The sequence below is a fragment of the Aptenodytes forsteri genome, unplaced genomic scaffold (genome assembly GCF_000699145.1).
Source record: "Aptenodytes forsteri isolate BGI_AS27 unplaced genomic scaffold, ASM69914v1 Scaffold136, whole genome shotgun sequence".
In the NCBI taxonomy this organism is placed as follows: Eukaryota; Metazoa; Chordata; class Aves; order Sphenisciformes; family Spheniscidae; genus Aptenodytes; species Aptenodytes forsteri.
The window spans coordinates 3,469,801-3,493,265 of NW_008796111.1; the positions used below are offsets into that span (position 1 = coordinate 3,469,801).

At 54.8% G+C, this 23,465-nt stretch overlaps 1 protein-coding gene across 1 annotated transcript; it reads right to left on the minus strand.

The window, feature by feature from the left end:
- Window positions 1–1,791: 1,791 nt before the first annotated feature.
- FAM163B (family with sequence similarity 163 member B) lies at window positions 1,792–2,486 on the minus strand. Its single transcript, XM_009286975.2, has 2 exons — window positions 2,362–2,486; window positions 1,792–2,181 (listed from the first exon to the last, which is right to left on the minus strand). Exons 1-2 carry the CDS (start codon window positions 2,452–2,454, stop codon window positions 1,792–1,794), a joined length of 483 nt encoding a protein of 160 aa, XP_009285250.1. The 5' UTR covers window positions 2,455–2,486.
- Between the last annotated feature and the right edge of the window lie 20,979 nt (window positions 2,487–23,465).

Below are 23,465 nucleotides of genomic sequence, written 5' to 3' on the forward strand. Positions count from 1 at the left end.
GTACGAAACCACCCCCCCCACCCCCACCCCAAACAGAAACCCCCAAGAAAGTCAAAGATACTCATTTGCAAAGACTGACTTGTACTTCAAAAGATTTCCTGTGGAATTAAAAGCCCTCGCAGTTAAAAGTAAAATATCCAGCTGGGCTGCAAACAGTGTTTGTGAGCCGATGGGGCTGAAGCAATGGCTTTTTCTTCCCATCGCATCTTTTAAAAAGGAAAGCTGACCCGGAGCACAGCACTGAGGCCATTAGAGTCTCTTTGCAGCCAGTCCATCCTCCGCTGCGGCTGAGCCAGCCGTCCCCAAGTCCAGCGCGATGCTTTTAACCTGAATAATGGACAATCCAGGAGAAAGACGGTGTTTTGTCAGACAAACTGTGAGTATTGCAAGGTTGGAGGGGAGGAATAGAGACAGCCAGGAGAAACCAGAGCATGAGAGTCCCCACATAGGCACCACTGCGATGAGTGATTCCTCCTCCCAGTGCACTGAATTAACAAAACGGCTCCTTTGCAGCATGTTTAGTGCAGAGGGACACGCTCCCCGGCCGGCTCCACGCCTGCTGCTCTGCCAGCGCAGTCCTGGCCAGATCTAGGGCGGCCGGCAGAGCTGGGGCAGAGCCGGTGCCCCAGCCCCCGGCCAGGCTGCCCGGCCGTGGGAAACGGCACGGTGAAAAATGCAAAAAAGGTGGCTTTGCCGAAATCTAAAGTGTTTTGACACATTTCTGGATAGGGAGAAAATGTCATGGCCTTTTTTTTTTTTTTTAAATTAAAAAAACCCAAATGCATGTTAAAATGTGCATGCAGGGGGTGGGCGGGCACGTACACGGTCACGCTCTTGCTCGCCCAGCTTGCAGAGCCCTCGATTAGAAATCGTGTATGGCATTATTTGGAGCGGGGCCACTCATTAGTCGGAGAGGGGCGGCTACAGGTATATTCCTCCATCCGAAACCATGCCGTGCATTATTTCCATGGCCAGGTAATACAATGGGTTTGCAAACCCCCCCAGCCCATCTCCATCGGGGGCGGGGGCCGTGGGGCCGCTCCGGGGGCTCCAGTGGCAGGGACAGGCTGTGTACCGACCATCCTAACCCTGAGGGGAATCGCGCCTGTCACCCGGGAATAAATGACCAACTTGAGGAGCGAGACAGTCTGGGAATAGGGCAGGGCTGTGCGCACAGAGACACACACACACACGCGTGTGCACAGCTGCAGTATGGAGCGGTGCGGGAGGGGGTGGCGGAAGGGTGGGCAGTAGCAGCCCTGCTTTGCTATGGGACCATGGAGTGCGTGCGTGTGTGTGCCTGTGCGCGTGTGCGCGCACTAGGGCCCGGAGCAGTCGGCTGCAGCGTGCCCCCACGACACGGCAGCAGATGCCCGCTGACTTGCAGCACGAGCCATTTTGCAGCCAACCCTGTGCCCCAGGACCTGCTTGTCCTCACTCAGCGCTCCAGCCGAATGTTGAGGAGGAGGTGTTTACTCTGTATAAAAGGATGCACAATATCAAAATCCTCCTTATAAAAAAAAAAACCACAACGCAGTGCTAGAAAACCTTGCGTCCCAGCTGCAGCCGTCCTCCCCCTCGCTCCCCTTTTGGTTATTTTTTTGCTACCCCTTTATATTGCCATTTAGCACGTCTCTGCCTACAGAATGTAGAAATACATTCGATTTTTTTTTCTTCTTTCTTTTTCAAAACGCTTCCACGAATTTCAAAAAGTTCTCCCCGCTGTTAAAAACCCCATCGGTAGCGGCGAGGCGCGATGTGATGCTCCGGGCTGGGCGGGCAGCCAGCGCCTCACACGTCGGTGCTTATGCTGCGGCTGCGGGAGAAAGCTTCCCGCATGGCCGAGAGCCGGTTGGGGTTGAGCGCCTGCAGGTTGGCCACGCTCACCGGCAGGTCGAGATCTTCCTGGCTCACCGTCTTGTAGCTCACCCGGTCGCCCCCATTGTGCAGCTCCTCGGGGGGCTCCTGCAGGAAGAAGGTGGGGGGCTCGTACGGCGCGCAGCCGGGGCAGCCGGGCCGGCTCGGTGCCGGCTTCTTGCCGAAGGGTGACGAGGCGTAGAGGGACGGGCCGTTGGTCAGCACTACGTTGCGGTTGCAGTGGAGCGGCGGGATGTGGGAGTGCACAGCGAAGTCGGGCTCCTCCTCGTCCTCCTCGGACTCATCCTTCTTGCAGCAGTAGTACTGAAATGGGATGGCCCCACGGGGCCGGGGCTCAGCCGGCACCCCAAACTGCCCACCCTGTCATTGAGGGGCTGCTCCGTGCACGCCAGCCCTGGGGACTGGCAGGCAGGGGACGCCGGGCTGCCCGCAGCTCCCCTCCCCATCGCAGCACCCTTTCGGGCCGCGTCCCCCCAGCCTTACCTGGAGCCTACAGTAGCAGAGGACGGCGATGATACAAAGTAGAATGACAGTCGCTAATATTCCACCTGTGATGACCACAGTCCCGGCTGTCATCCGCCCTCTTCTCCATTAACAGCCTGCAAAAGAGAGCACATGGGGTGACGGGGTGTGGTGGGGGTCGGGGTGAGGCTGGCGCTGGGCGCTGCACTGGGCAGCAGGTCCCCAAACCCTCAGCTCACCCCCGTTTGCAGGGGGCTAGAAACCGGGAGGGCTCTGTGGGAGGTGGTGGGCAGGATCGGGCCAGATCCTGGCACTGACTGCCTGTGAAAGCCATCAGGGAGTCCCTGTCCCCCCTAAATGCCACCTTGCAGGTGCAGAGCGATAAAGAAAGCTTCATGCGATGGGTGAGAGACTTAGTGAGCAGCAGCTCTGGGGTCACACTGGGCTGTTCTGCTTGCGGGAGGGGGGACCCAAGGGAAATAAAACCTTCTGCCCAGTGCCCGTAGCACTCAGGGCACCCTCCTGGCTCCTGCCCGGTGGCAGAGAGCTTCAGTGATGGGAGAAGGAGCTTTGCAGTAAGGATTTCTGAGCCGTACGCATTTTTCTCCGAGCCTATAATCCATTTTCCCCGTGAAAACAATGTGGTATTTTAATTTGGAATAACTGGAGCTGCTAAGTGAGCTTTTAATGACTGCAGGGACAGGCGCTCTCCCCTCCCTGAGCAGTGAGCTGGGGTATGGGATGTGTCTGCCCGCCGCAGGAGGCACCGAGCTCCTTGCCTTCGCCACAGCCAAGCCACAGTATTGGGGAGGCTGTGGGGGCACCCCGGGACGATGCTTCTGACAGCCTCGGCCAAGCTGTTCATTCCCACCACAGCAAATGCTGCAGCTGGGACCAAGCGTGGGGGACATCACGGAGATGCAACCCCACGCTTGCGTTTTGGGGTACCAGCAGCGTGGCTCAGCTTGGCCCCACGCTTGCGTTTTGGGGTACCAGCAGCACCCTTCTCTCCCTGGAGTTCCCCTTAGAGGAATCTGGGTGCTGAAACAGAACTGGTAGCGGTGGAAGGTCCCTGCTTCTTGCACCGCCGGGCTCACCCAGAAGGCGGATGCTGTGCATCAAGCGCAGTGCGCGAGCCCTGCAACGCCAGCACGGGTCTTGCTCTGAGCATCTCTGCTCCGAGAGCTCACGGGAAGGCTTGAACTTCCCTCCGTCCCGCGCAGAATAAGACCAAACTCTTTGCCACAAAAAGGATGCTGGGGAGACACGTACCTGCCTGCACACACCTGCTAGCAGCTATGCAGACAGCGGCACTAACACCAGCATCACTCTGCAGCTAAGGCTCCAGCAGCCCTTTAATGCCGCAAGTGTCGGGCTGGGAACAGGAGAAGCAACATAAATTAAGCGAGAAATTGTACCCTGACCACCTACTCTACAAGCGCTTTAACAAAGCTGGCCTCCAGCTCACGCTATCAGGTTAAAACAAAACCCCAGTCACCCCAGCCCCAAATTACTTCAGCACCCGAGGAAAAGCAACCGTATCTGTCAGGGATTTAACCCGCTTCCAAAGAAAATAAATCTGTGGCATATTTTCAGGCGCTTAATGTCCTGCTAAAGTTGGGTAAGTGCTGAATGGATAAAGCAGTATCACATTTTATGTTGCTGCTGAGCAGCGCTGTAGGAGGGAAGGTAATTTATAGCGACATCTGAGCACCTTCTCGCACCGCGTGGCCACGGGGCAAGCGCCGGGCCAAATCCTGCCCTCATTCCTTCACACAGTCAGGGGAAGGTTTTGCAAAAAATGCATTAGTGATTTAGAAACTTTGGTTCCTGTTTAAAGAGGGATGGAGGCACTCGGCTGCAGACCTCGGGCTGCTCCGGGTGCTGTGGGTGCATGCACCGGCCTGGCAGAGCTGGCTGGAAATGCTCGTCCGTGGGTCCGTCGCTGCTCCCATTTGCGATCACTGTGCTGCCACGGAGCCCAGGGCAGGGGACCTGGCTCTGGGGTGGCCGGGCTCAGCCCTGCAGCTTCTCAGGGACAGGCGCTGCACCCATCAGAGAGGACCAGCATCTTAGCAAGCTCCTTGCCAGCCCAAGATGAAAGGTGGCAGGCAGGGCTCGGGCAGGGAGGGCTCCATGGCTTCCTCGCCGGTTAATTAAACGGCCGCCTAACCTGGGGGGCAGCGAGGGTCGCACAGAGCCAATTTTCACAGTTTCTGTCCAGCCACAGCCAGCCAGACGTGGCATCGCAGCCACCACTCCATCCAGAGCAAGACCATTTGCATTTCGCTCTTTTTTTTCCTCCCATAACATACTTGTCTGATTAAAGCTGCGTACCTGGAACCATTAAACTCTCCAGTGTGCAAAGGGGGAGGAAAGCAGAGCATGTGGAGGCCCATAAGCAGAACAATTCCTGTCTAGACCTCCTTTATACATTTGTTCCTAATTTCACGCTCCACAGGCTCCCAGATTCATATATTTAGTAATAAATATCCTGGTAAAAGGAAGTGCTTTGCAGCTCTGCTGTGGTCTTGGAGAAAGTATGCAGGAGCCCTGGTATTAGGAACGCAGGCACCGAGAGACGTGGTCCCAGCAGACGGTCGCTTGGCTCCTTCCTCGCCCCTCGGTAACATTAGGACCCCTCGAGCTACCGAGGATGCCTGAACACCCCCCCCCCAGCCCCTCTGCCCCATCCAAATCCAGCCCCCAGCACATCTTCCATCGCTGCCAGACAGCAGGGAAGGGGCTGCGGGGGGGATGTTAACTCCACACAGGCTGTTTGCCCCCAGCCCAGGAGCCCTTTGCTGTAGGAAAGTGGTCCCCAGCGCTGCGGGGGTGACAGGGGATGGTGCCTCTTGAGGCTACTGTGGGCAGACGGGAGCTTGGGTGCAACACTCCCCCCTTCCCCGGCACCCTGCTTTACTTTCCCAGCACGCAAAGGACAGGTCGTGCTGCAACAAACTGAAGACACATCGCTGCATGGTTGTTACAGGCTGCTCCTGGATGAGCTGTTTGGTTTTAGACAATCCTGTGCCGCTTGCCTGCTTTTGCCAGGACATCTATTGCTGCAGCTACAGCGGCACCAGCCCTGCAGTCCTGCGGCAGCTGGGAAGTCCCAGCGTGTGAGAAAAATGGCCTTTTCTAATCCTTGCAGCCTGGAGAAGACACAAGCAGAGGTCCCATCGGCTCCAGTCCCGGAGCGGTGGCTCCTTTCCTCGCTGACACCCCCTGCACATCCCTGCTGTGGCTGAGGACGAGGGCTTTGAGGTTGCGTTGCTCACTAGGAGCCAGGTCTGTGTCAGCCTCTGCTCCCCACCTCGCTTGGGCACTGCCACGAGGGACTGACGGACCTTCCCAACCAGCTGCAGCCCAACCCCGGGGCCTGGAGGGGGGGCGGGGGCAGCTTCCCATGAGCAACAGAGAACAGCACAGCACAGAATTGCACTTGACAATGCAGAAAGGGGAAGGGGGGAGGATGAGAAATCATCCCAAGTCCCACCCCCCCGCCAGCATCTTGAATGCGGCCCCTGGACTGCCAAGGGTGCCCAGCGCAGGGAGAAGCTGCTCACAGCTGCGCTCCTGGGCCGGCTCTGCGGAGACGGGGCAGACCGGCTGGGGGGGGGGGGGCGCGTGGGAGGAAGGCTTCAGAGCAGCCGAGGGGGCTGAGCTCAGCCCATCTGAGGGCTCCAGCTAGCACCCGGCTAGCCATGGCTCCGAAACACTGAGCTCCAGGTGCCGGAGCACTCCAGCCACGGCCAGCTCCTGTGGACTGACCGGACCCTGCCTGCCGAAGCTGTGGGAGAAGGAGACCTGGGGACTGCTAAGGAGACCGCTCCAAGGTTTCTTTAAGAGACCCTCAAGTGCGCAGTTAAGCCAGCTTCTAGGATTCGCAGGTGTTAAGAGCAATCTTCAGGCCAGACCTTGAAATGAATGGGGCTTCCGCCCATCCCATCCCATCCCATCCCTACGCCCATCCCCAGGGCAAGACAGTCACCCCAAAGCCCTTGGCACTAGCTGGAAGTGCTGTCACACCAAGCACCAAAAAAAAGGGAGTCCTGGTCCCACTGAAACTGTGCCTGCACAAGGAGACCGTGTCTTACCTGCAAAGAGCTGTAGCCCACGGTTTGTCCTACTGTAGCACTGTCTTCATCCGACAGCAGCCCTGGGACCTACTTGCTCCGCAGCCAGAAGCAGCACAGCCCTCTATTTAACGAGGAAGTTGGGAATTGCCCTTATTCATCCCTACGCATCCCCAGGGCAAGACAGTCACCCCAAAGCCCTTGGCACTAGCTGGAAGTGCTGTCACACCAAGCACCAAAAAAAAGGGAGTCCTGGTCCCACTGAAACTGTGCCTGCACAAGGAGACCGTGTCTTACCTGCAAAGAGCTGTAGCCCACGGTTTGTCCTACTGTAGCACTGTCTTCATCCCACAGCAGCCCTGGGACCTACTTGCTCCGCAGCCAGAAGCAGCACAGCCCTCTATTTAACGAGGAAGTTGGGAATTGCCCTTATTCACCTGACTCCAGAGGCTGGAGATTTAAACAAAGTAGCCAAACAAGGTACGAAACAACAACTGGCAGCACAGCCATGAGTGCTGGCAGGATTGCTCACGCCTGGTACCCCAGCACCGGAGCAGACAGGAGCTTGGACCCCCACTATAATAAACACACAGGAATAAACACACAGCCAGAAACACCCCACGCTCGAAAGACACTCAGCTCAAACCTTCTGCATGAGACCTCTGGCCCTCGTCCTAGCTGTTCTGCCGATCACAACGGTGGTCTCACATGTGCAGAGGGGAGCGGGGATCAGCTCTGCCCTGCACTTCCAAATGGCCAAGATGGAAAAAGGAGAGAAAAAAGGAGAAAAACTCACCCCACCCTTCCCAGGGAGCGGAGGAGGCCAGCACTGTGTCCTGAAGTAACACCATCCTGCCTTGCCTTGGCTCTGCTCTGCACTAGCACATCCCTGGCCGTGCTGTGTGCTTGGCCGAGTTGTTTCTGCGCCGAGCCCTGCTGCCGTGCGTGGGTGTCCTCCCGCACCCGGGAAGGGCCTCCGAGGGGGGAGTGACCCTGCACACCATCACGGCCCCCCGGGCAGGGTCCCCATGGTGCTGGCACTGACCCTCCTCCGAGCATCGCGAGCGGTGGCTGGTGGTGGGTCAGCTAGTTTGCATCGCTCTGGGGAGAAGACCCAAGGGAGGGACCTCAACGGGGAGGACGTTCAGGTTGGGAAGATTAAGTCCTATGTGGAAACTGGGGGTTAAGCAGCTGTGTACTGCGGGGTGCCATGAGTCTAACCCCCTGTGGTGGAGGGTCATGAGCTCCGCAGGTCTTGTCCTGGGTGGGTAATGCAGCCATTTCCCAGCTCATCGATGCACAACGAACCCTGATGCCGACACTTCTGACCAAGCCCCACTTCAGAAGAAAGGAAAAAGGCTCAGCAAGAGGCCGGGGAAACAGGAGAGCACGCGAGTGATGCCGGCTCTCTGAGATGCCGCTTCCCCGAGCCGCTGGGTCTTGCTGCTGCTGCTGCTGCTTTCTGCCCTGGAGCTGGGTGCAGGCAGCATTCGGGGCCCAGGACCTTGGCCCAGAATAACAAGAAATCACACTATAATAAACTGGCCGGGAGACTGGATCTGGGCCCTTGATGCTGCAAAGCTTCAGGGTGAGCCTGGCTTACACTCCCCTGTTGTCACCCCGGTGCCACATAAGCGCCATGGCTCTGCCCAAGGGTAAACCCCGGAGAGCATCGGGGTGATGGAAAGCCCACTGCCCGGCCAGCAGCCACCAGCCTGGGAGGTGGGAAAGCAGCAAATAAGTTAGAAGCCAAAAACAGTTTGGTGGCAAATACAGCCTTATTTCTGCATTTCCCCCAGTTCCTGTAATCCTACCCAGTCAATGAATAAGAGCCGGGCTGCTAGGAACAGCCGGGCAGCGTGCCAGCAGAAGACTTTGCATTTACGGAGCCAGCGGAGAGGGCAGCTGCCAGAAACACAGGCGGAGAATGTGGCTTTCCATATGAAAAACACTTTAAGCAGAAGGCCTGCATCACTTTTGTTTGCTTTCTCTCTCTTCCTCCTGACAGCAGCACTCCTGGCCCGGGGGCTGATGCTCCGCATAAACAGCAGGGATTTAAACAGCCAGGCCTGACGCGGGTGGGCTGGGGAAGAGGCATGTGGGGGCTTGGTGCCTGCAGACCCATCGCTTCGGCTGGACCATCTGAGCGCTCCTCAACACAAGGACAAGACGAGACACGTCTCATCAATCAATGCTTCCCCGTATCAGCACAAGTGCTTCCCGTGTGGGACCCCCCCACCTGTATCTCCAGGCCCCCCCATACTCCAAGTTTCTTCTGAAAATTTTATGAGCAGAGGGTACTTAACTCCCTGCTGTCCCCTGTTTGGGGAATGCTACTCACAATTTCCCGGGCTGATCCACAGCAGGCAGGTCCTCCTGGGTGCTGGAGATGGCTCAGAGATCCCAGCAGCCCCATCCTCCCATCTGCACCCACCAGGACTGCGCTCGCCCCCATCTCTGCGCGGACACCGGCCCTTTGCAGAGCGGCTCCTGCGCTCGGGAGGTGGTTTCCCTACCCTGAAAATGGGGGTTTGCACTACTGTTGATAGTCCCTGGAATAAGAGAGATTTTTTTGGAATTGGGTCTATGGCACATTGTAGGGGGCTCCACCGCCTGGGAGATGCAGCCAGGTCTGGGCCAGCACGCGCAGGCTGTAACGCTGCCGTGGGCTTTTAAACGACAAATCAGAACAGGGAGCAGAACATTTCACACCCACCTGAAACTGCATGTCCCCTTCTGGTGGCCTTAGAGCAGTTACCTGGTTTGAAGCCAATTACAGAGGTCACCAATACCCTTACAGAGGTCACTCGTGGTTCAGCTAAGCCTGCAGTGACCCCTGCGGCTTCCCCCTCCCTCCCCACTAACGCACCCCCAGTCCTCCTGCCTGCTGGGACAGACCCCGATACTTCAGCTCCCACTGATGTCCAGACCAGAAACAACACATTTCAAAGGCAATCTATACACAGCGCCTGATAAATTATTCAGCAGATAGGACGTGGCTGGAATAGTGCTGAGCTCTGCAGAAGAGGATCCCGGCCACCTCCAGGCTCCGGCGCTGCACAGCACGGCTTGGGCAGGGCTGGGATGGCAGCTCAGGGCAGGCTGTGCTGGGGACCAGGGGCTCACGGGGTGCCTGGGAACGGCCGAGGGCAGGAGGACAACACCATGGCCATGGAAAGGTGACGAGAGCTGGGGTGCGAGAGAGCCCTCTCTGCCTGCAGGCACCGACTCGGTGCTCTCTCGTGCTGGTTTTAGTGCCCTGGCAGTGAGAATTAAACCTGGAGGTACATCAGGCTAATGCAAGATGAGCGTCGGGACGATACGGGGACGTATCCCCCGTATTTGCATCAATCATAACCCACGATAAACTCCTCCAGGGGACTGGAGGGGCCGGGGACCGTTCCTCTCCTCTCTGCCTATTCTCAGCTCAGCCCTTTACAGCCAGAAATGCTCCTCCAGTGCTCCTGGAGTAGTGCCGATGGTCAGGCTGAGACGGGGAACGGGGACAGTCAAATGTCACAGTGACCTGCCCCTTCTGTCTGCTCTTATTATCATCCGATACAATGATATATAATAATGATATTATATATCATTAAAAAACAGAATTTTATAATCCGAAGTGTTTTGTTAAATATTGCACAGCAGCCCAAAAACTCCTAGAAAAGCCACTGCTTTTCCGCTAAGTTGTATAAGCTTTTTCCATGTGCTGAGGACACACCGTATTCGTCACCCTGCAGGTGTCCCTGCTAGCGGTGGCACTGCCAGAGCAGCCAGGCTGTGCTCCTGTGCGAGAGCAGCCCGTCGGCAACGAAACCCAGCAAAGGAGGCCCAGGCTATTCGGGAGATAGATCATACAGCAACAGCCACTCCGAATTTCAGGTTTTCCTGAAGCTTAAAAAAAGCAGGAGTTCACGGGACAATGAGGGAACCCCTCCCACCAACTACCATTATTAGTTTTTAAAACAGAGATTGGCACTTAGTGAGCCATCTGAATTTTCAGCACACTTAAGCAGGTTGCCTTCAAAGCGCATCGATCTAGGGGACGCCTGCCCCAGCAGCGCACGAGAGGGAATATGTGCTCTGCAATAATGAGGCAATAATGTCATTTAATACAACCAAATCACGCCTAATGAAAAATAATATTTGCACAGCTCATCAAAGCGGCATTGAGGCTTACTAAGCAGAACTCCAGGCATGAATTTAAATGACTGCAGATGCTAAATGGAGTGCAGTGGTGCCACTGGGGAAGGATGGGGGAAAACGCTGAATCACCTGGACAGTGTGTGCGCTGCCCTCGGGAACGTCCCCTTCCAGTGTCCCTGGGGCCATCCCAAAGGTGCTGCTATCTCTGTCCCAAAGGGACGAGGGCAGGTGTCTGCGGACACTTCAGCATCGCCTGGGATAAAGCAGGGTATATTCACCCTGCTCTGCCCTTCTGGTCCTCTGTAGAACTGTACAGAGCACATCCCGAAAGCATGGACAGGGACGCTAGCGACATCGATAGGGATGCTGGTGACTCGGCGCTGCCCAGCAGCGCATCCCCGCACACCAGCCCTACGCTGGCATCAGTCCAGGAGAGGTAAACCCAAAAACCGGGCCCAAGGAAGGAACCGGTGCGGACGTGATAGACTCGCCTCCGGGTCTGACCCCGCGCACGGTGAGCTGCCGCAGCAGGGGCTCGCGGCCAGCCGGTCCCTGTCAGGATTTGAGACCTGCTGTGAAACCACACCAGAGGGTTTTACCCTCCCCAGTCCCACCTTTCACTGCCCAAACAATCGCACTCTGCTTAAGTACCAGGAATTATTTCCATACATCAGCTGGAAAGCAGGCCGTAATCCCAAACACACATAAGCAGCCTAAACTCCTTAAAAAAGAAAAAAAGAAAGAAAGACAGGCTGTCTTTCCACCCTGCATCATTCAATCGCCTCTTGAATTATGGTTTAGTCAGCCTGAGATATTAGCATCAGAGAGAGCAGGTTTTGGTATTAGCAGCTTGAGATAAGCTACCGCAATCACTGCTAAGTGGGAAATAAGTCAGAGGGTGGGGAGCACCCACCCACCCTGGGGACTTCTAGCAGGGCAGTTTTGCAGGCTGGAAATGTCCCCTGGCCAACTGAAAGGCTTGTGTTAGCTTACTGAGAACTATCAATAAATCTTATTCCTGATCAGCACTTTTTCCTGCAATTCACCGAGCAGACATTGCTCCCTCTCCATCACCGTCCCACGGGAGAGCGCACCTCAGCCCCCCAGCAAGGCACAGTCTGCGGCAGCACCGGCGGAAAGATCAAAAAGCCTTAATGGTCAGAAAACGCTGCTGAAATGATGCGCCAAAGGTGAAAAAAAAGGGAATTTGTCCTTCCCAAAGAGCAAGTCTTTCCGGAATTGCTCCGTTCACCTGGATTTTGACAGTTCTTCAGGCTGAAAACCAGCTGCTGCTGCCCCGAGAGCCCGATGCAGCCAGGGGAGCCCCATGGGACCCGGTGCCTTACACCAATAGCTCACACCAGCTTTTCCACTGTCACATCTCCCGGCAAATGCCTCGAGAGCAGGGTTTTTTGGCTCACACGGGACTGCTGGGGCATGCGGATGGGAAGAGACTCACACAGAGTTGCCGGCTGAGCTCTCAGCAGATTACAACCCTGGCTGGGAGCTGGAGCTGCCTCCTGGCCTCAGGGGCACCGGCACCGCAGCTGGGATGGGTCCGGCACTCCCATCCACGACCGTCCTGAGGACAAGGCTCTTACGGGCCAGGGACACTGCGCAGAGGGAGACCAAGGTCTTGGTACCCTCTGATGGCCATGCAAAGCAACAGGAGCAGCAGTTCTCATGGTGGCCCTCCCAACAGTGGCTGCTTTAGCTCCAGGGATTCGTTGGCTCTGGCCGTGCAGTGGTGTCCGCACGGAGCCTCATTCTTATGGAAAGGCATTGCAGCAACTGGCCTGGGGGAGATGGACTGAGTCAGCCCTGCTGGGATTCAGCCCTGTGCTATTAGAAACGCTACATGCTTCAAAGCTCGTGTTTGCACCTTTTAGCTTTTGCCTTAGGCAACCACAAAGCCACGCAGACCCCTGCGCGGCACCGAGAAGAGCAGCAGCCGACGCAGCCAGCGGCCAGCCCCAGCTGCACATTCAGCCTTTGTGCAACATCTGAGCTAAAGCCCTGGCCCCGGCTTCTCCCTGGCTCTGGCAAATGAAGCAGTACCGTGCCCAAGAGGGAAAGCATCGCTATGCCAATACCCATTTCACAGACAGGGAAACTGAGCCCTGGGCTGGTTAAGGCTCTGCTTTTGAAGCTAGGTTGCCTGAAAGCTATCAAATATCAGCCCATTTCCAGACTAAGGTGGCTTCCCCCAGGTCAGGCACTGGGTAAGCAGCGAGCTGGGCTCAGCTCCACTCTCCTTCCACCCCCTACGCCGGTGGTTGGGAAGGATGAGTCCCCACACCTGACCCGGTGGCCCCTGCAGATGTCCTGAGACACAGATGAGCCATCGATCCTGAGACGCAGATGAGCCATCGATCAGCGGCTGGGGAAGGAAGGACACGTACAGTGTAGATTTCCAGTAAGCAGTAAATCCAACAGCTTTGCATTTCCAAGAGGTATGAACACAGCTCCGCGGGACGGGAAGATCCTTGGCAGATTAAAGTCTTTGTGAGCTGCACAACTCGCTCTCATTTGCTCAGGATTCACCCACCCCAACAGGCTGGGGTGGAGGCAGCAGGGAGAACCATTTCCTTGGTGCTCATTAAATGCAGTAGCCTGAGAGCTGCAGGGACCACCCTCCATTCAGCTGCAGTAATGGGCAGGAGGGGGACCAGCACCCCTCTGTCCTTGCCTCCCCCCCCCCCCCCCCCGGCGGGGCAAACGATCCCCCCCCCCCCCCCCCCGGCTGTGGGTGGGTAGCTGACAGCCGGTGACATCTCTGGCAGCCCCACGCTGTCCCCCCAGCACCCCGCTGTCACACGCCGCTTCCTGAGCTTCCCTGGGCTCCGGCTCTCCATGCAACCCGCTTCTTCCTCATCAGTCCCCGCTCCACTGCCCTCGTGACACAGACTCCCTGCAGCGTGACCTGGGTCTGTGCTTCCAGCTCCTGCTGCTGCGTGACACCGGGTGACTCCTTGGGGCGCTGGCTGCGGCCACCCAGCATCTCCCAGAGACAAGCCCTCGGGGCTGCCTGAACAACCGCTCAGGCACCAGCAGCCCCACCTGGGATCTCCAAAGAGATATATGTTGCTGCCTTAAAAAAAAAAAAAAAATCACAGAAAAGGGTAGGGAGTTTCCATAGCTACAGCTTTACATTGCTCTGGCAAAGGCTCAGGTTCAGCCTGTGTAACGAGAAGCAAGCAGAGTGTTTTTCCCACTCCAGCCCAGCAAGGTAGCATGGTGCATGAATAAAGTGAAGAGGAGAGAGAGAACTCACTGATTCTGGAGATAACGCTTAAATGTTAAGGACTGGCATGTGAGGCTGCCTCTAGCACTGCGCTCCCTGCCCTGCCTGACCCATCGCTTGTGTGGGGCACGAGTTGCATTTGCAGGTGGGGAGGGAAGGAGCCCTCACAGCCCCCCTCTCGTCGGCACGGTGAGTGAGACATGCACCTTCATGCCACTTGACGTGGTCAGAGGCCAAAACCTGCTTCATCTAAATTACTGTCTGCGTGGTGCTACCAGGGCTGGACTTCCAGAGAGACGGGGTGCAAGCAGTGAATCTGCAGAGATTTAGTGCTGCTGCCAATGCAGAGTCAATGTCCACAGGACGTGGGGACATGGGGCTTGCCTTGCTTCATATCCGTGCCTTGAACAACGTAACGTCATTCACTTCAGGCTGGTGTCCGCATCGCGGCTCGTGCGGAAGGACACGCACATTTGCAAACCGCTCTGATGATGAACAAGAGGGCGATGGGCTTCCTCATTGCTTGTGACCAGGAGTTTTCCTACAGGCAGTAAAATCTCCTTATGTTATCCTTTTTAATAAGGATTTATCATTGCTGCATCAGGGGAATTAATACAGACCTGTCTGAGAGGGTAATTTTCAGATTCTTGGCAGCTTAGGCTGAACCAGCTCCAGTAAATTTTCCTTTTTTCCTCACCTTAATTCTGTTACAGCTTTTCCTGGGAGATGAGAGAGGGAAAGATTTAACTCAGAGGAAAAAAAAAAAAAACACAACAACAAAATCATAAGCAAAAAAGCGGAAAAGATAAAGTAATTCATACAGCTCAGCTGACAACTGTCATGAGGCGAATAAAGAAACAGAGAAAACCTTCACACAAATTGCTCTACTCAAAACCATGTGGGCTTAACAGAGCTGCTGGGATCAAATGTTTGCAATATCGACTGTTCCCAGGGACAGCATCTTTCAGAAATCAAAACACGTGATGGATCTTTTTGCCTAGCGTCAGCATTAGGACAACACAACCCCTGCCTTTGAAATGACTCCTTGATGCTAGAGAGGCCCTTGAGAGCGATGCGGTGCTTTGTGCTCCCCCCCGCACGCTCGCTCTCCCATCTTCTCGCCATCGCCAGGAGCCAAAGCAATGCTACCGCCGGCACCGAACGGCACGGGAAACTGAGGCAGGCAAGGCTGGCGGGGCAGGGCGCTCCCACCACTTCTGCTGGTGTTTGATGCCTGCACGCATCAGGCTCTGCACTCCCCAGCTCCTCGTGTTTGCAGCAGATCAGTGCCGGCATCTTCCCGAGCAGGCTGCAGTTTCTGCCTTCCTCACTTAAATGATGCCTGACTTGCGGCACCTCAAAGGACTAGAAAACGCCAAGTAGCTTCTCTTTGAAAGCCAAGCCTTAGACCAGCACTCTGAATCACCCCTGAGTGTTTGAGCCCTTCCTTGGCCTTGCTGACAGGCGGACAGGCCAGGGCACCACCAGCAGCTGTACTTGCTGTGGGATGGGCTGTGCTTCCCGCAGCCCCGGGGCGGGGGGTCAGGTCGTGTAATCCCCTAGGGATGCGCATGCAGAAATGCTTCCATCCATCCTGGAAAGCAGGAGGAGACTCACACCTCAGTGCTGCCCCACTCCACCTCCCGACTCCCAGCTGAATTTCACCTTTCTTCACTTGCACGGTGAGCGAGCTCACTTCACTTGACCGTGTTTGCTTGAACTCGTTGGGAAGTAGGTATGTTATGCTGTTAAATACTACTTTCTGCCCCAGAGCTAACCTTGCAGTTGTGATGAACTGGGAACCCATAACCAAAGTAGCAAAACCTTTCACTGAACCTACGCTGATGTCTGAGCTATGTAGACATCACCCTGGCCACGCCGACGCTGCAGTACCACAACGAGCACTTCATTAACGCCTCAATGGTAAACCATACAGAAACCTGCTTAACAGATAAGTTTAAGGCTTACAAAACCCAGACCTGCAAATGTGAGCATCTTCACTGCCCTGTGCCTGGTTCGCAGACCACACAGCTCATCGAAACGCAGGCGCCCGACTCGCGATGGAGCTCTGCCTGCAGGAGATGCCCCTCGCAAGGTTAAACAGACCACAGGTCTCCTCTGGGAACCGGGAATACATTCACTGCTGTCTCAAACCACAGGCCTGTTTTAATAAAACACCCTGCAACCTGGCTGCCGCTGCTCCTGGGCTTGACAGTGGAGAGACCGGGCAGCGCGTGGGAGCCCAGGAATTTCTGCTGTGATCACAGGATGCTTCAGTTCTGCTTCTGGTTGGTTTAATTAGGATATCATGAAATTGCACAAGATTGTGATATTCGGGTTACGTGGCAATGTTAGCATTCGTATCAAACAATGCACTTTTTCTTTTCAGGTTCCTGCAAACGTTCACATCTGTATTGAATTTTGGAAATCTTCTCTTCTTGAGCAAAACCCAAGCTCTGGCTACAGCAACAGCGTGCCAGTGTTACGCATTTCTGAGGCTGGGCAACTCTAATCCTCTGTAGTCAACAGTACTGCCATAGCCCAGCAATATTCGTGCTTTATATTTACTATCAATCAAGTCAGGCAGTATTTTAAAGACCAACTCTTTGTCTGCCAATCCTAACATTCAACAATATAACATAATATTTACAAAGGTATCCAGAAAGCAAGTAAGATCAGCGCTTGGTTTCTCAGAAACCGGTATCACAGTCTTGTGTTTTCTATAACCTATGTTGTTTGATTTAAAAATACAACAAAAACAAAGATGTGATGCCAGAAACACAAGGGAAAATATGTGCAACCAAGAAAACCCCACTTTCTGTGGGCTGAATCTGCTCCCACGAGCTACCGTGAGAATCAGGAATAACTCTTGAGAAGACAGTAACGCTAAACTGTTGCAAATCAGAAAAAGCAAGCTGGGACTGTCTAATATTAATTGCATACATATTATGCTTGTCTTTATCTCAGGGGGCTATGCCTGCCCACGGGATGTCACATCCAGCGCTGGCCAGAGGGGGTACCAAGCAGGCCTCCATTGCAAAGAGCAGCCAAGATCATTCCCGCTCACGAACCCAGATTGAAGCAGCCGTGAAGACGCGGCAGCCCCCGGGGTGAAATCCCGGCTGCAGCTCAGCCCGCTCCGCTCCTCTGCTCTGCGACGCCCTGCACGGCAGGCACCTCCGGCACTCCTCACAGCCCAGAATTAGGCACAGGGGGTTTGTGTCCCCGAGGTGCCGAATGCCCTGAGAGCTTCTGCCCAAGCCAGAGCGAGCTCAGCAGTGCCAGCGCCCGGCGCTGCAGACCAGAGCTGCCCTTCTCTGGGTACACCCTCGGCTCCGGCGCAATTGCTGAGAAAAATGGCTTTGGGGGCAGCTGGATCGGAGGGGTCACCTGGAGGGGTTTGAGAAACACCTTTCAAGCGCTTTAATGCGTTTGGGTGGGGAAGGGGGGGCTGGCCCCGCTCTCTGCCAGGGGCACGCTCTCGGGAGAGCTGTGGCCACGGGCAGCGGCCGAACCACGCGGCTTTTTGCCTGTCCCTGTTTGCACAAGGAAAGGAGTCGCAAAGGAAACCCATGGGACAGACATAAGTTTGAATTATTCCCCCAGCCCCTCCTCTGTGTAATATAACAATAAAACCACAAAATTCTCCTAACAGCAAACCCAAATCAACACTTATTATCCTTCCCCTCCCAACTCCACTCCCACTCTTGCAGCACGGCTATTTTTCCCCAGATCCCACTACTAATCTTTCCAGGGCTTAGCTACCCAGCAGGCGACACCAATCAAACCAAGACACCTCCTTTTCCTTCCACATGAGAGCCTTATAAATGGCATCCCTGTAAAGCCCTGCTCGCACTGGCTTGTAGAGGGAGACAGGCAGAGATCCCCAACAGCAAGGCCGTGCATTTCCTAGGCCACCCTCCCGCAGCCGGGGCACTGCAGCACTTGCTCAAAACTGAGCCTCTGGCAGCCTCCATACTGTATTTTCTGCCCAGGGGGGAGTTTAGCTTGGATTGCCACAAAAGGCATCATGCCTTGCCACGTAACTCATGCATATTGTGTTAACTAAAGAGTGACAACGTGCACACTATTGTTCTGAGGATGCAAGGGTGGGAAACCAGGAGGAAGAACGAGCATCACTGCCTGCAGGGGCAACGCAGGCAGACACCCGTTAGGGAGAGCCTCCCTGCACCGCGCAAGCTGTAATCTAGCGATGAAGGCAGGCAACAAAAAAGAAGAGAGTTAATGGTTTGCCAAAGCTCAGGCAGGAAGACCCACGACGGGTCTTAAAACAAATCCACACTGAGAGCAAAGGGAATCCAGATGTAAACCGCATGGCAAAGCCCAAGCAACATCCTCTGCTTAAATGGGGAGGCAAACGCGGGCTTCAGAACAGGAGCTCTGTACAGGGATTGCACTGTCCCTGCCCCTCACCCCAGAAAATACTGTATTATTTCCTAGGGAAAAAACCCAAACAACCCAGAGGGGCGAAGGTGGAATATTGGGAATAAAAATGAGCAAAGCTATTTGCAGGTAAGTTATTTTTCTCACGGGAAACGGTGCCTGTAAGTGGACGCTTTAGCAGACCTGCGATTTGCACGCTGTAATGCAGCCGCTTTGGGGACTCGTCTGGCACTTGCCTGTGAACTCCCTCTGTCTCCAGGCACGCTCCTGCATCATCGCAGCAAATACCCACTTCGATGGAGCCCATATATCATCTTCTACAACAAAGTCCAAGACATCTCTCTGCTGTGATCAGTGCTGGTTTACAAGTCTTTGAATCTCGAGACATTTTGATCTGCTTTAGTTGAAGTGACCCGAACTGGGGAGAGGTCAGGGGAGACGACGACTTCTGAATCCGTCACAAGGCTGCGGTGGTCCCCAGAGGGTTTCAAAGCAGCCACATCACCCAGCAATCGGGGTATTTATCTTCCCCCAGGCAGCCAGTTTCCTTTCATCAATGCTGATGTGTTTTCCCCTTTAACCTCAAACAGTCAAAAACTCTCAGTGAGTAAAGAGACAGTCTGGCTTTGACTGATGCCAGCTCTGCAGGTCCGAGCGGAACGGGCAGTGCTACAAGAGGCCACTTTTGTCCATTATGGTCCAGCCTAGATTTTCAGGCAGCTGAGGAACAAGGGACCGCTCTGCACAGGAAAAAATGAAACCACAAAGGACTTTTCCTTCCAGTTTGCTAAGAGTCCCCTCCAGCAGAAAGGAAGGAAATCCCAGCTGTGTGGCACGCCTGCTGCTTGCAATTCCCCCAATATAATGAGCTTATGAGCTTCTGTGGCTCAGACCCTTTGATGAACTTGTACCTAGAGAAAAGCCAGAGCGTGGCCTCAAAGCCATGCCTAAAGCTGGCAGTGCGGAGGGCTTCATCCCCCGCCTAGTGAGAAGATCATCTCCTTTATCCCCTGTCCAAGAGAGGCCAACCAGTGCAGCCTTAGAAGAGCCTAAGCTGGAGTTCAGTGGCAATTTAAAAAAAACCCTACAAGCTTTTTCACCAAAGCCTGTTTTTCAGGCTGGCAGCTTCCGATGGTTAGCTCACCACCTAAGTTTTTGTAATTGATCTGTCAGTGACCGACCCGCGGGAGGGCAGGGCTGGAGCACCAGCAGACGAACAGAAGGGAGAAGGCAGATAGGGAGCGGCAGGCTGGGTTGTGTGGGCTCTGAACAGCTCTGAACAGCTCTCTGCCGGCACCCGCTGCCAGGGCTCCTCTGCAGTGCTGACACAGCCTCACGGCAGCACCAGATGAGGAAGAGGAGGGCTGGAGCCAGCGCCCGGGACGGGATGGTCCCGCTGCGGGCAGAGCGCTCCCGTTGGCTCCAGGACTCCGTGGGCACCCCCTGATCTCGCCCCCCCACCTCCCCTCAGAGAAAATCAGTGGCAAAACCGAAAGAAAGATGTGGGAGACCGTGACGTGATTTCCTCCCCATCACGGCTCTCCGGGGGGCATGAAATTAATGATGAGAATCAATTCTGTTTGCCCTGGGGCCAAGGTAAGAAGCCAGGAGTGATTTCTGCCAGGAGAGTGTGCAGATGTAAGGCCGGTGTGAGTGACAGCAAAGCCACATCTCTTCCCTTCTGCCACATGGGAGCAGCATCCTTGTCACCTAGGCGAGGGAAGGGGATGATGGCTGGCACTTTGCTTCTGCCAAAAATTCACTCGCCCTTCTTTTTCTTTCGTTTTCTTTTTTTTATAAGGAGGCTATTAACTGAACAAGGACATGATGAATAAAGATGTGGGCTGCAGAGTGTCTCCTACAGCGGTCTCGCTGAGCCTTCCAAGCGCTGGCAGACCTTGCCAGCCCCCCTCTCCCTGCAGAGCCTCCCACCCTCATCTCAGGTGCTCAGAAGTGGTTGCTTTACCCACTGCTAAAGACATTTATTTTCCTTTCAAAGCCTCGGGGAGGACTCTTTCTCTCCTCCTCCCTGCTGATGTGAACACTGCTGCCCTGTTATGCGGATCTGAGACTTTTTTTTACTGTTGAACCGGTGGTGGTCTCCCCTGCATCCCCCGTCTGTGCCCCCCAGCCTGCTCTTCCCACAGCCCGACGCACATTTCCCGGGCTTGATTCGACCAGCACTGAAGTAAAGAGAAAAACTCCTCATGTTTTCAGGTTGGATCAGGTCCCTGGCCTGGCGGGGATGGGCTGAGACTTGCTTTTGGGTTTCTGGTAACTTGCCTCTAAAATGTCCTTCAGAAAAAGGCAATTATCACAGTGCCATTAAGGCTTTCCCCATTGCACGGCCAGATAACTCACTAGGAGTCTTTTGAAATAACCTTTAAACAATAGATCCTGTCTTGTTTACTGTATGTTTCTGAACAACAGTAATGCATCCAGATGTCACCCGTGTCTACTGTAGGCCTAACTATTTCTGGAAACACACCAAGGGCAAATTGCTTGGATAATGTCAGATATTGTTGCAGAGAGAATGTGACAAGTTTCCATCTCTTTGATAAAAGCAGTGGAGCAGAGAGATGTTTCCCAGGGCGGCAGAGCTGCATGCACCTTCTACTCAGCTCCGCACAGGAGCTGCATCCTTCCCTCCTGTAGCTCATGGGCAGGTACAAGCGGCACGTGCTTTCCAGCTGGGGAGAGAACTAGCGTTGCGGTCAAGCAAAGCTTGGCAAGCTCACAAACTGCCAGGCTGGGTGGTGTGTCGCTACGGGTGGCTTTTGTCCTGGAGGTTAAGAGATGGGGAGAGAAGCATTGGAGACAGCGAGGAGGGGCTGAGCTGCCCCCGTGGCCAGGCAAACTTGGGGAAGACGTCTCGGCCCGTCTTGTGCCATTACTCTGAATGAAGCTGAACACCAGCTCTGACCCATCACAGGTGCTTGTTTCAACAAGCAAGATAAAACTCTGTCTCAAGTGCGAAAGTAAACAAAACTCCCCCAGCCCCTGCCTCATCTCTTGTCTCCGCTCCGCTGCCTGCCCAGAAATGTCCTTCAGAAAAAGGCAATTATCACAGTGCCATTAAGGCTTTCCCCATTGCACGGCCAGATAACTCACTAGGAGTCTTTTGAAATAACCTTTAAACAATAGATCCTGTCTTGTTTACTGTATGTTTCTGAACAACAGTAATGCATCCAGATGTCACCCGTGTCTACTGTAGGCCTAACTATTTCTGGAAACACACCAAGGGCAAATTGCTTGGATAATGTCAGATATTGTTGCAGAGAGAATGTGACAAGTTTCCATCTCTTTGATAAAAGCAGTGGAGCAGAGAGATGTTTCCCAGGGCGGCAGAGCTGCATGCACCTTCTACTCAGCTCCGCACAGGAGCTGCATCCTTCCCTCCTGTAGCTCATGGGCAGGTACAAGCGGCACGTGCTTTCCAGCTGGGGAGAGAGAACTAGTTGCGGTCAAGCAAAGCTTGGCAAGCTCACAAACTGCCAGGCTGGGTGGTGTGTCGCTACGGGTGGCTTTTGTCCTGGAGGTTAAGAGATGGGGAGAGAAGCATTGGAGACAGCGAGGAGGGGCTGAGCTGCCCCCGTGGCCAGGCAAACTTGGGGAAGACGTCTCGGCCCGTCTTGTGCCATTACTCTGAATGAAGCTGAACACCAGCTCTGACCCATCACAGGTGCTTGTTTCAACAAGCAAGATAAAACTCTGTCTCAAGTGCGAAAGTAAACAAAACTCCCCCAGCCCCTGCCTCATCTCTTGTCTCCGCTCCGTGGCCTGCCAAGAGGAGCACCAGCGCACGCCGAGGGAGACGCCAGCATCTCCCGACAGTGTCCCAGGCTGCAGCTTACACTGCTGCGCCCCCGACTCCAGTGAGAAATCTGTACTCCCGGCCATGTAGGATGGGGCAAAATCACCAGTGTTGAGATTTCGGCCTCAATCAGCTCCGCTCCCGTCCCCACTCCGTGCTGCCTCTGACACAGGCACCTTGAGAACCGCACAGTCCATGGGAGCCAGGTCCTCCCTCTGGTGCCCTGAACTGCTATTAACGGGTCATGGCTGTTATTAAGCTTTCCAGGGAGAAATGGGTCCAAGGATGTTTCAAAATGTTATTATGACTTTTAATTTTGTTCCCCAACCTCTCCAGCTGACCTCTGCCCAGGGCTGTTCTCGCAGGCATCGCAGGGCTCACAGGTTCCTGAGGTCCCAGCCTTGTCCGGGTTGGCCTCAGCTGTGATCTGAATGGGGCTGGAAGGTCTGAAGAGGGTCAGAGTCCATCACCCAACATATTTGTCACCCCTCTGCCAATCTGTGGTGCTGGAGTATATGCTTTTTTCTCAGGCAAAAGGTGAACAAATCCTGCCTACTGTAATAAATTAGATCGTGAGGAGAGAAGGAGATAACAGACAACGGCACGGGAAGAAGTGTAAATTAGAATGGGAACAAGTTGCAAGTTCAACCCCAACACCTGCCACCTCTCCTCTGTCCCTTCCGTGCTCTTCTTCAATGTTACGAGCTGCATCACAAGCCGTGGCTGCCGGAGCCCTGGAGCAACAAGCACCTCTTCACTAGCCATGTCCTTATCCATATCCATGACAACACGACAGCCAGGTACCAGAACACGACGAGTGTGAAGTTACCAAGTGATCCCCATTTCTTACACCGGCACTAATACAGCTAGGCACTGCGCAGCCAAATGAAAAGATCCGAGTTACGTAAATACCTTACTGCTCGGCCAGCTGCAAAACCCCTCACTGACCCACGTGCTGGCCACCGAGGACATATCCTGACATGCCCAGGGGTCAGTGGCACAGACTTCTTCAGCCTGCGAGGATGCAGCTAAGCTCTCTGGGCTGCACATAAATGCCCGAGGGCATTAAGTACCTTTACCTCTTTGCATCTGGCCCCCAGCACACCTTTTAAAGGATCCTAAGGGGGGTGCTCAGGTATGGCTGTAGGGTCAGCAGGTGTTCTTCAGCTTTAGACATGGGAATACCTTTAGAAAGACTTGGGTCAATATGCCACTGACAGCGAGCGGGCCCTCTGTCACTTGGCCACTTCTGAACATGTTCTCCTTAGATTGCAAAGCCCGTGAGGCCAAACCTTCAGGCTTGACCCTCGTGTCACCTACGTGAGGGCTTGGGGACTGCTGCAGTTGCAATGGAAAAGGATCAGGAGGAGACGTGACAGCTAGACCGATCTACCAAGCTTTGCTGGAAAGCAGAGAGAAACACGGTAGAGGTACAGCCAGT

What these genes read in the sequence shown, in the direction of transcription:
- FAM163B (XM_009286975.2), bottom strand. Translation starts at nt 2,454, where the DNA reads ATGACAGCCGGGACTGTGGTCATCACAGGTGGAATATTAGCGACTGTC. An exon ending in TCTGCTACTGTAGGCTCCAG is followed by an intron (nt 2,182 to 2,361) that starts GTAAGGCTGGGG and finishes ATCCCATTTCAG; the next exon opens with TACTACTGCTGCAAGAAGGA.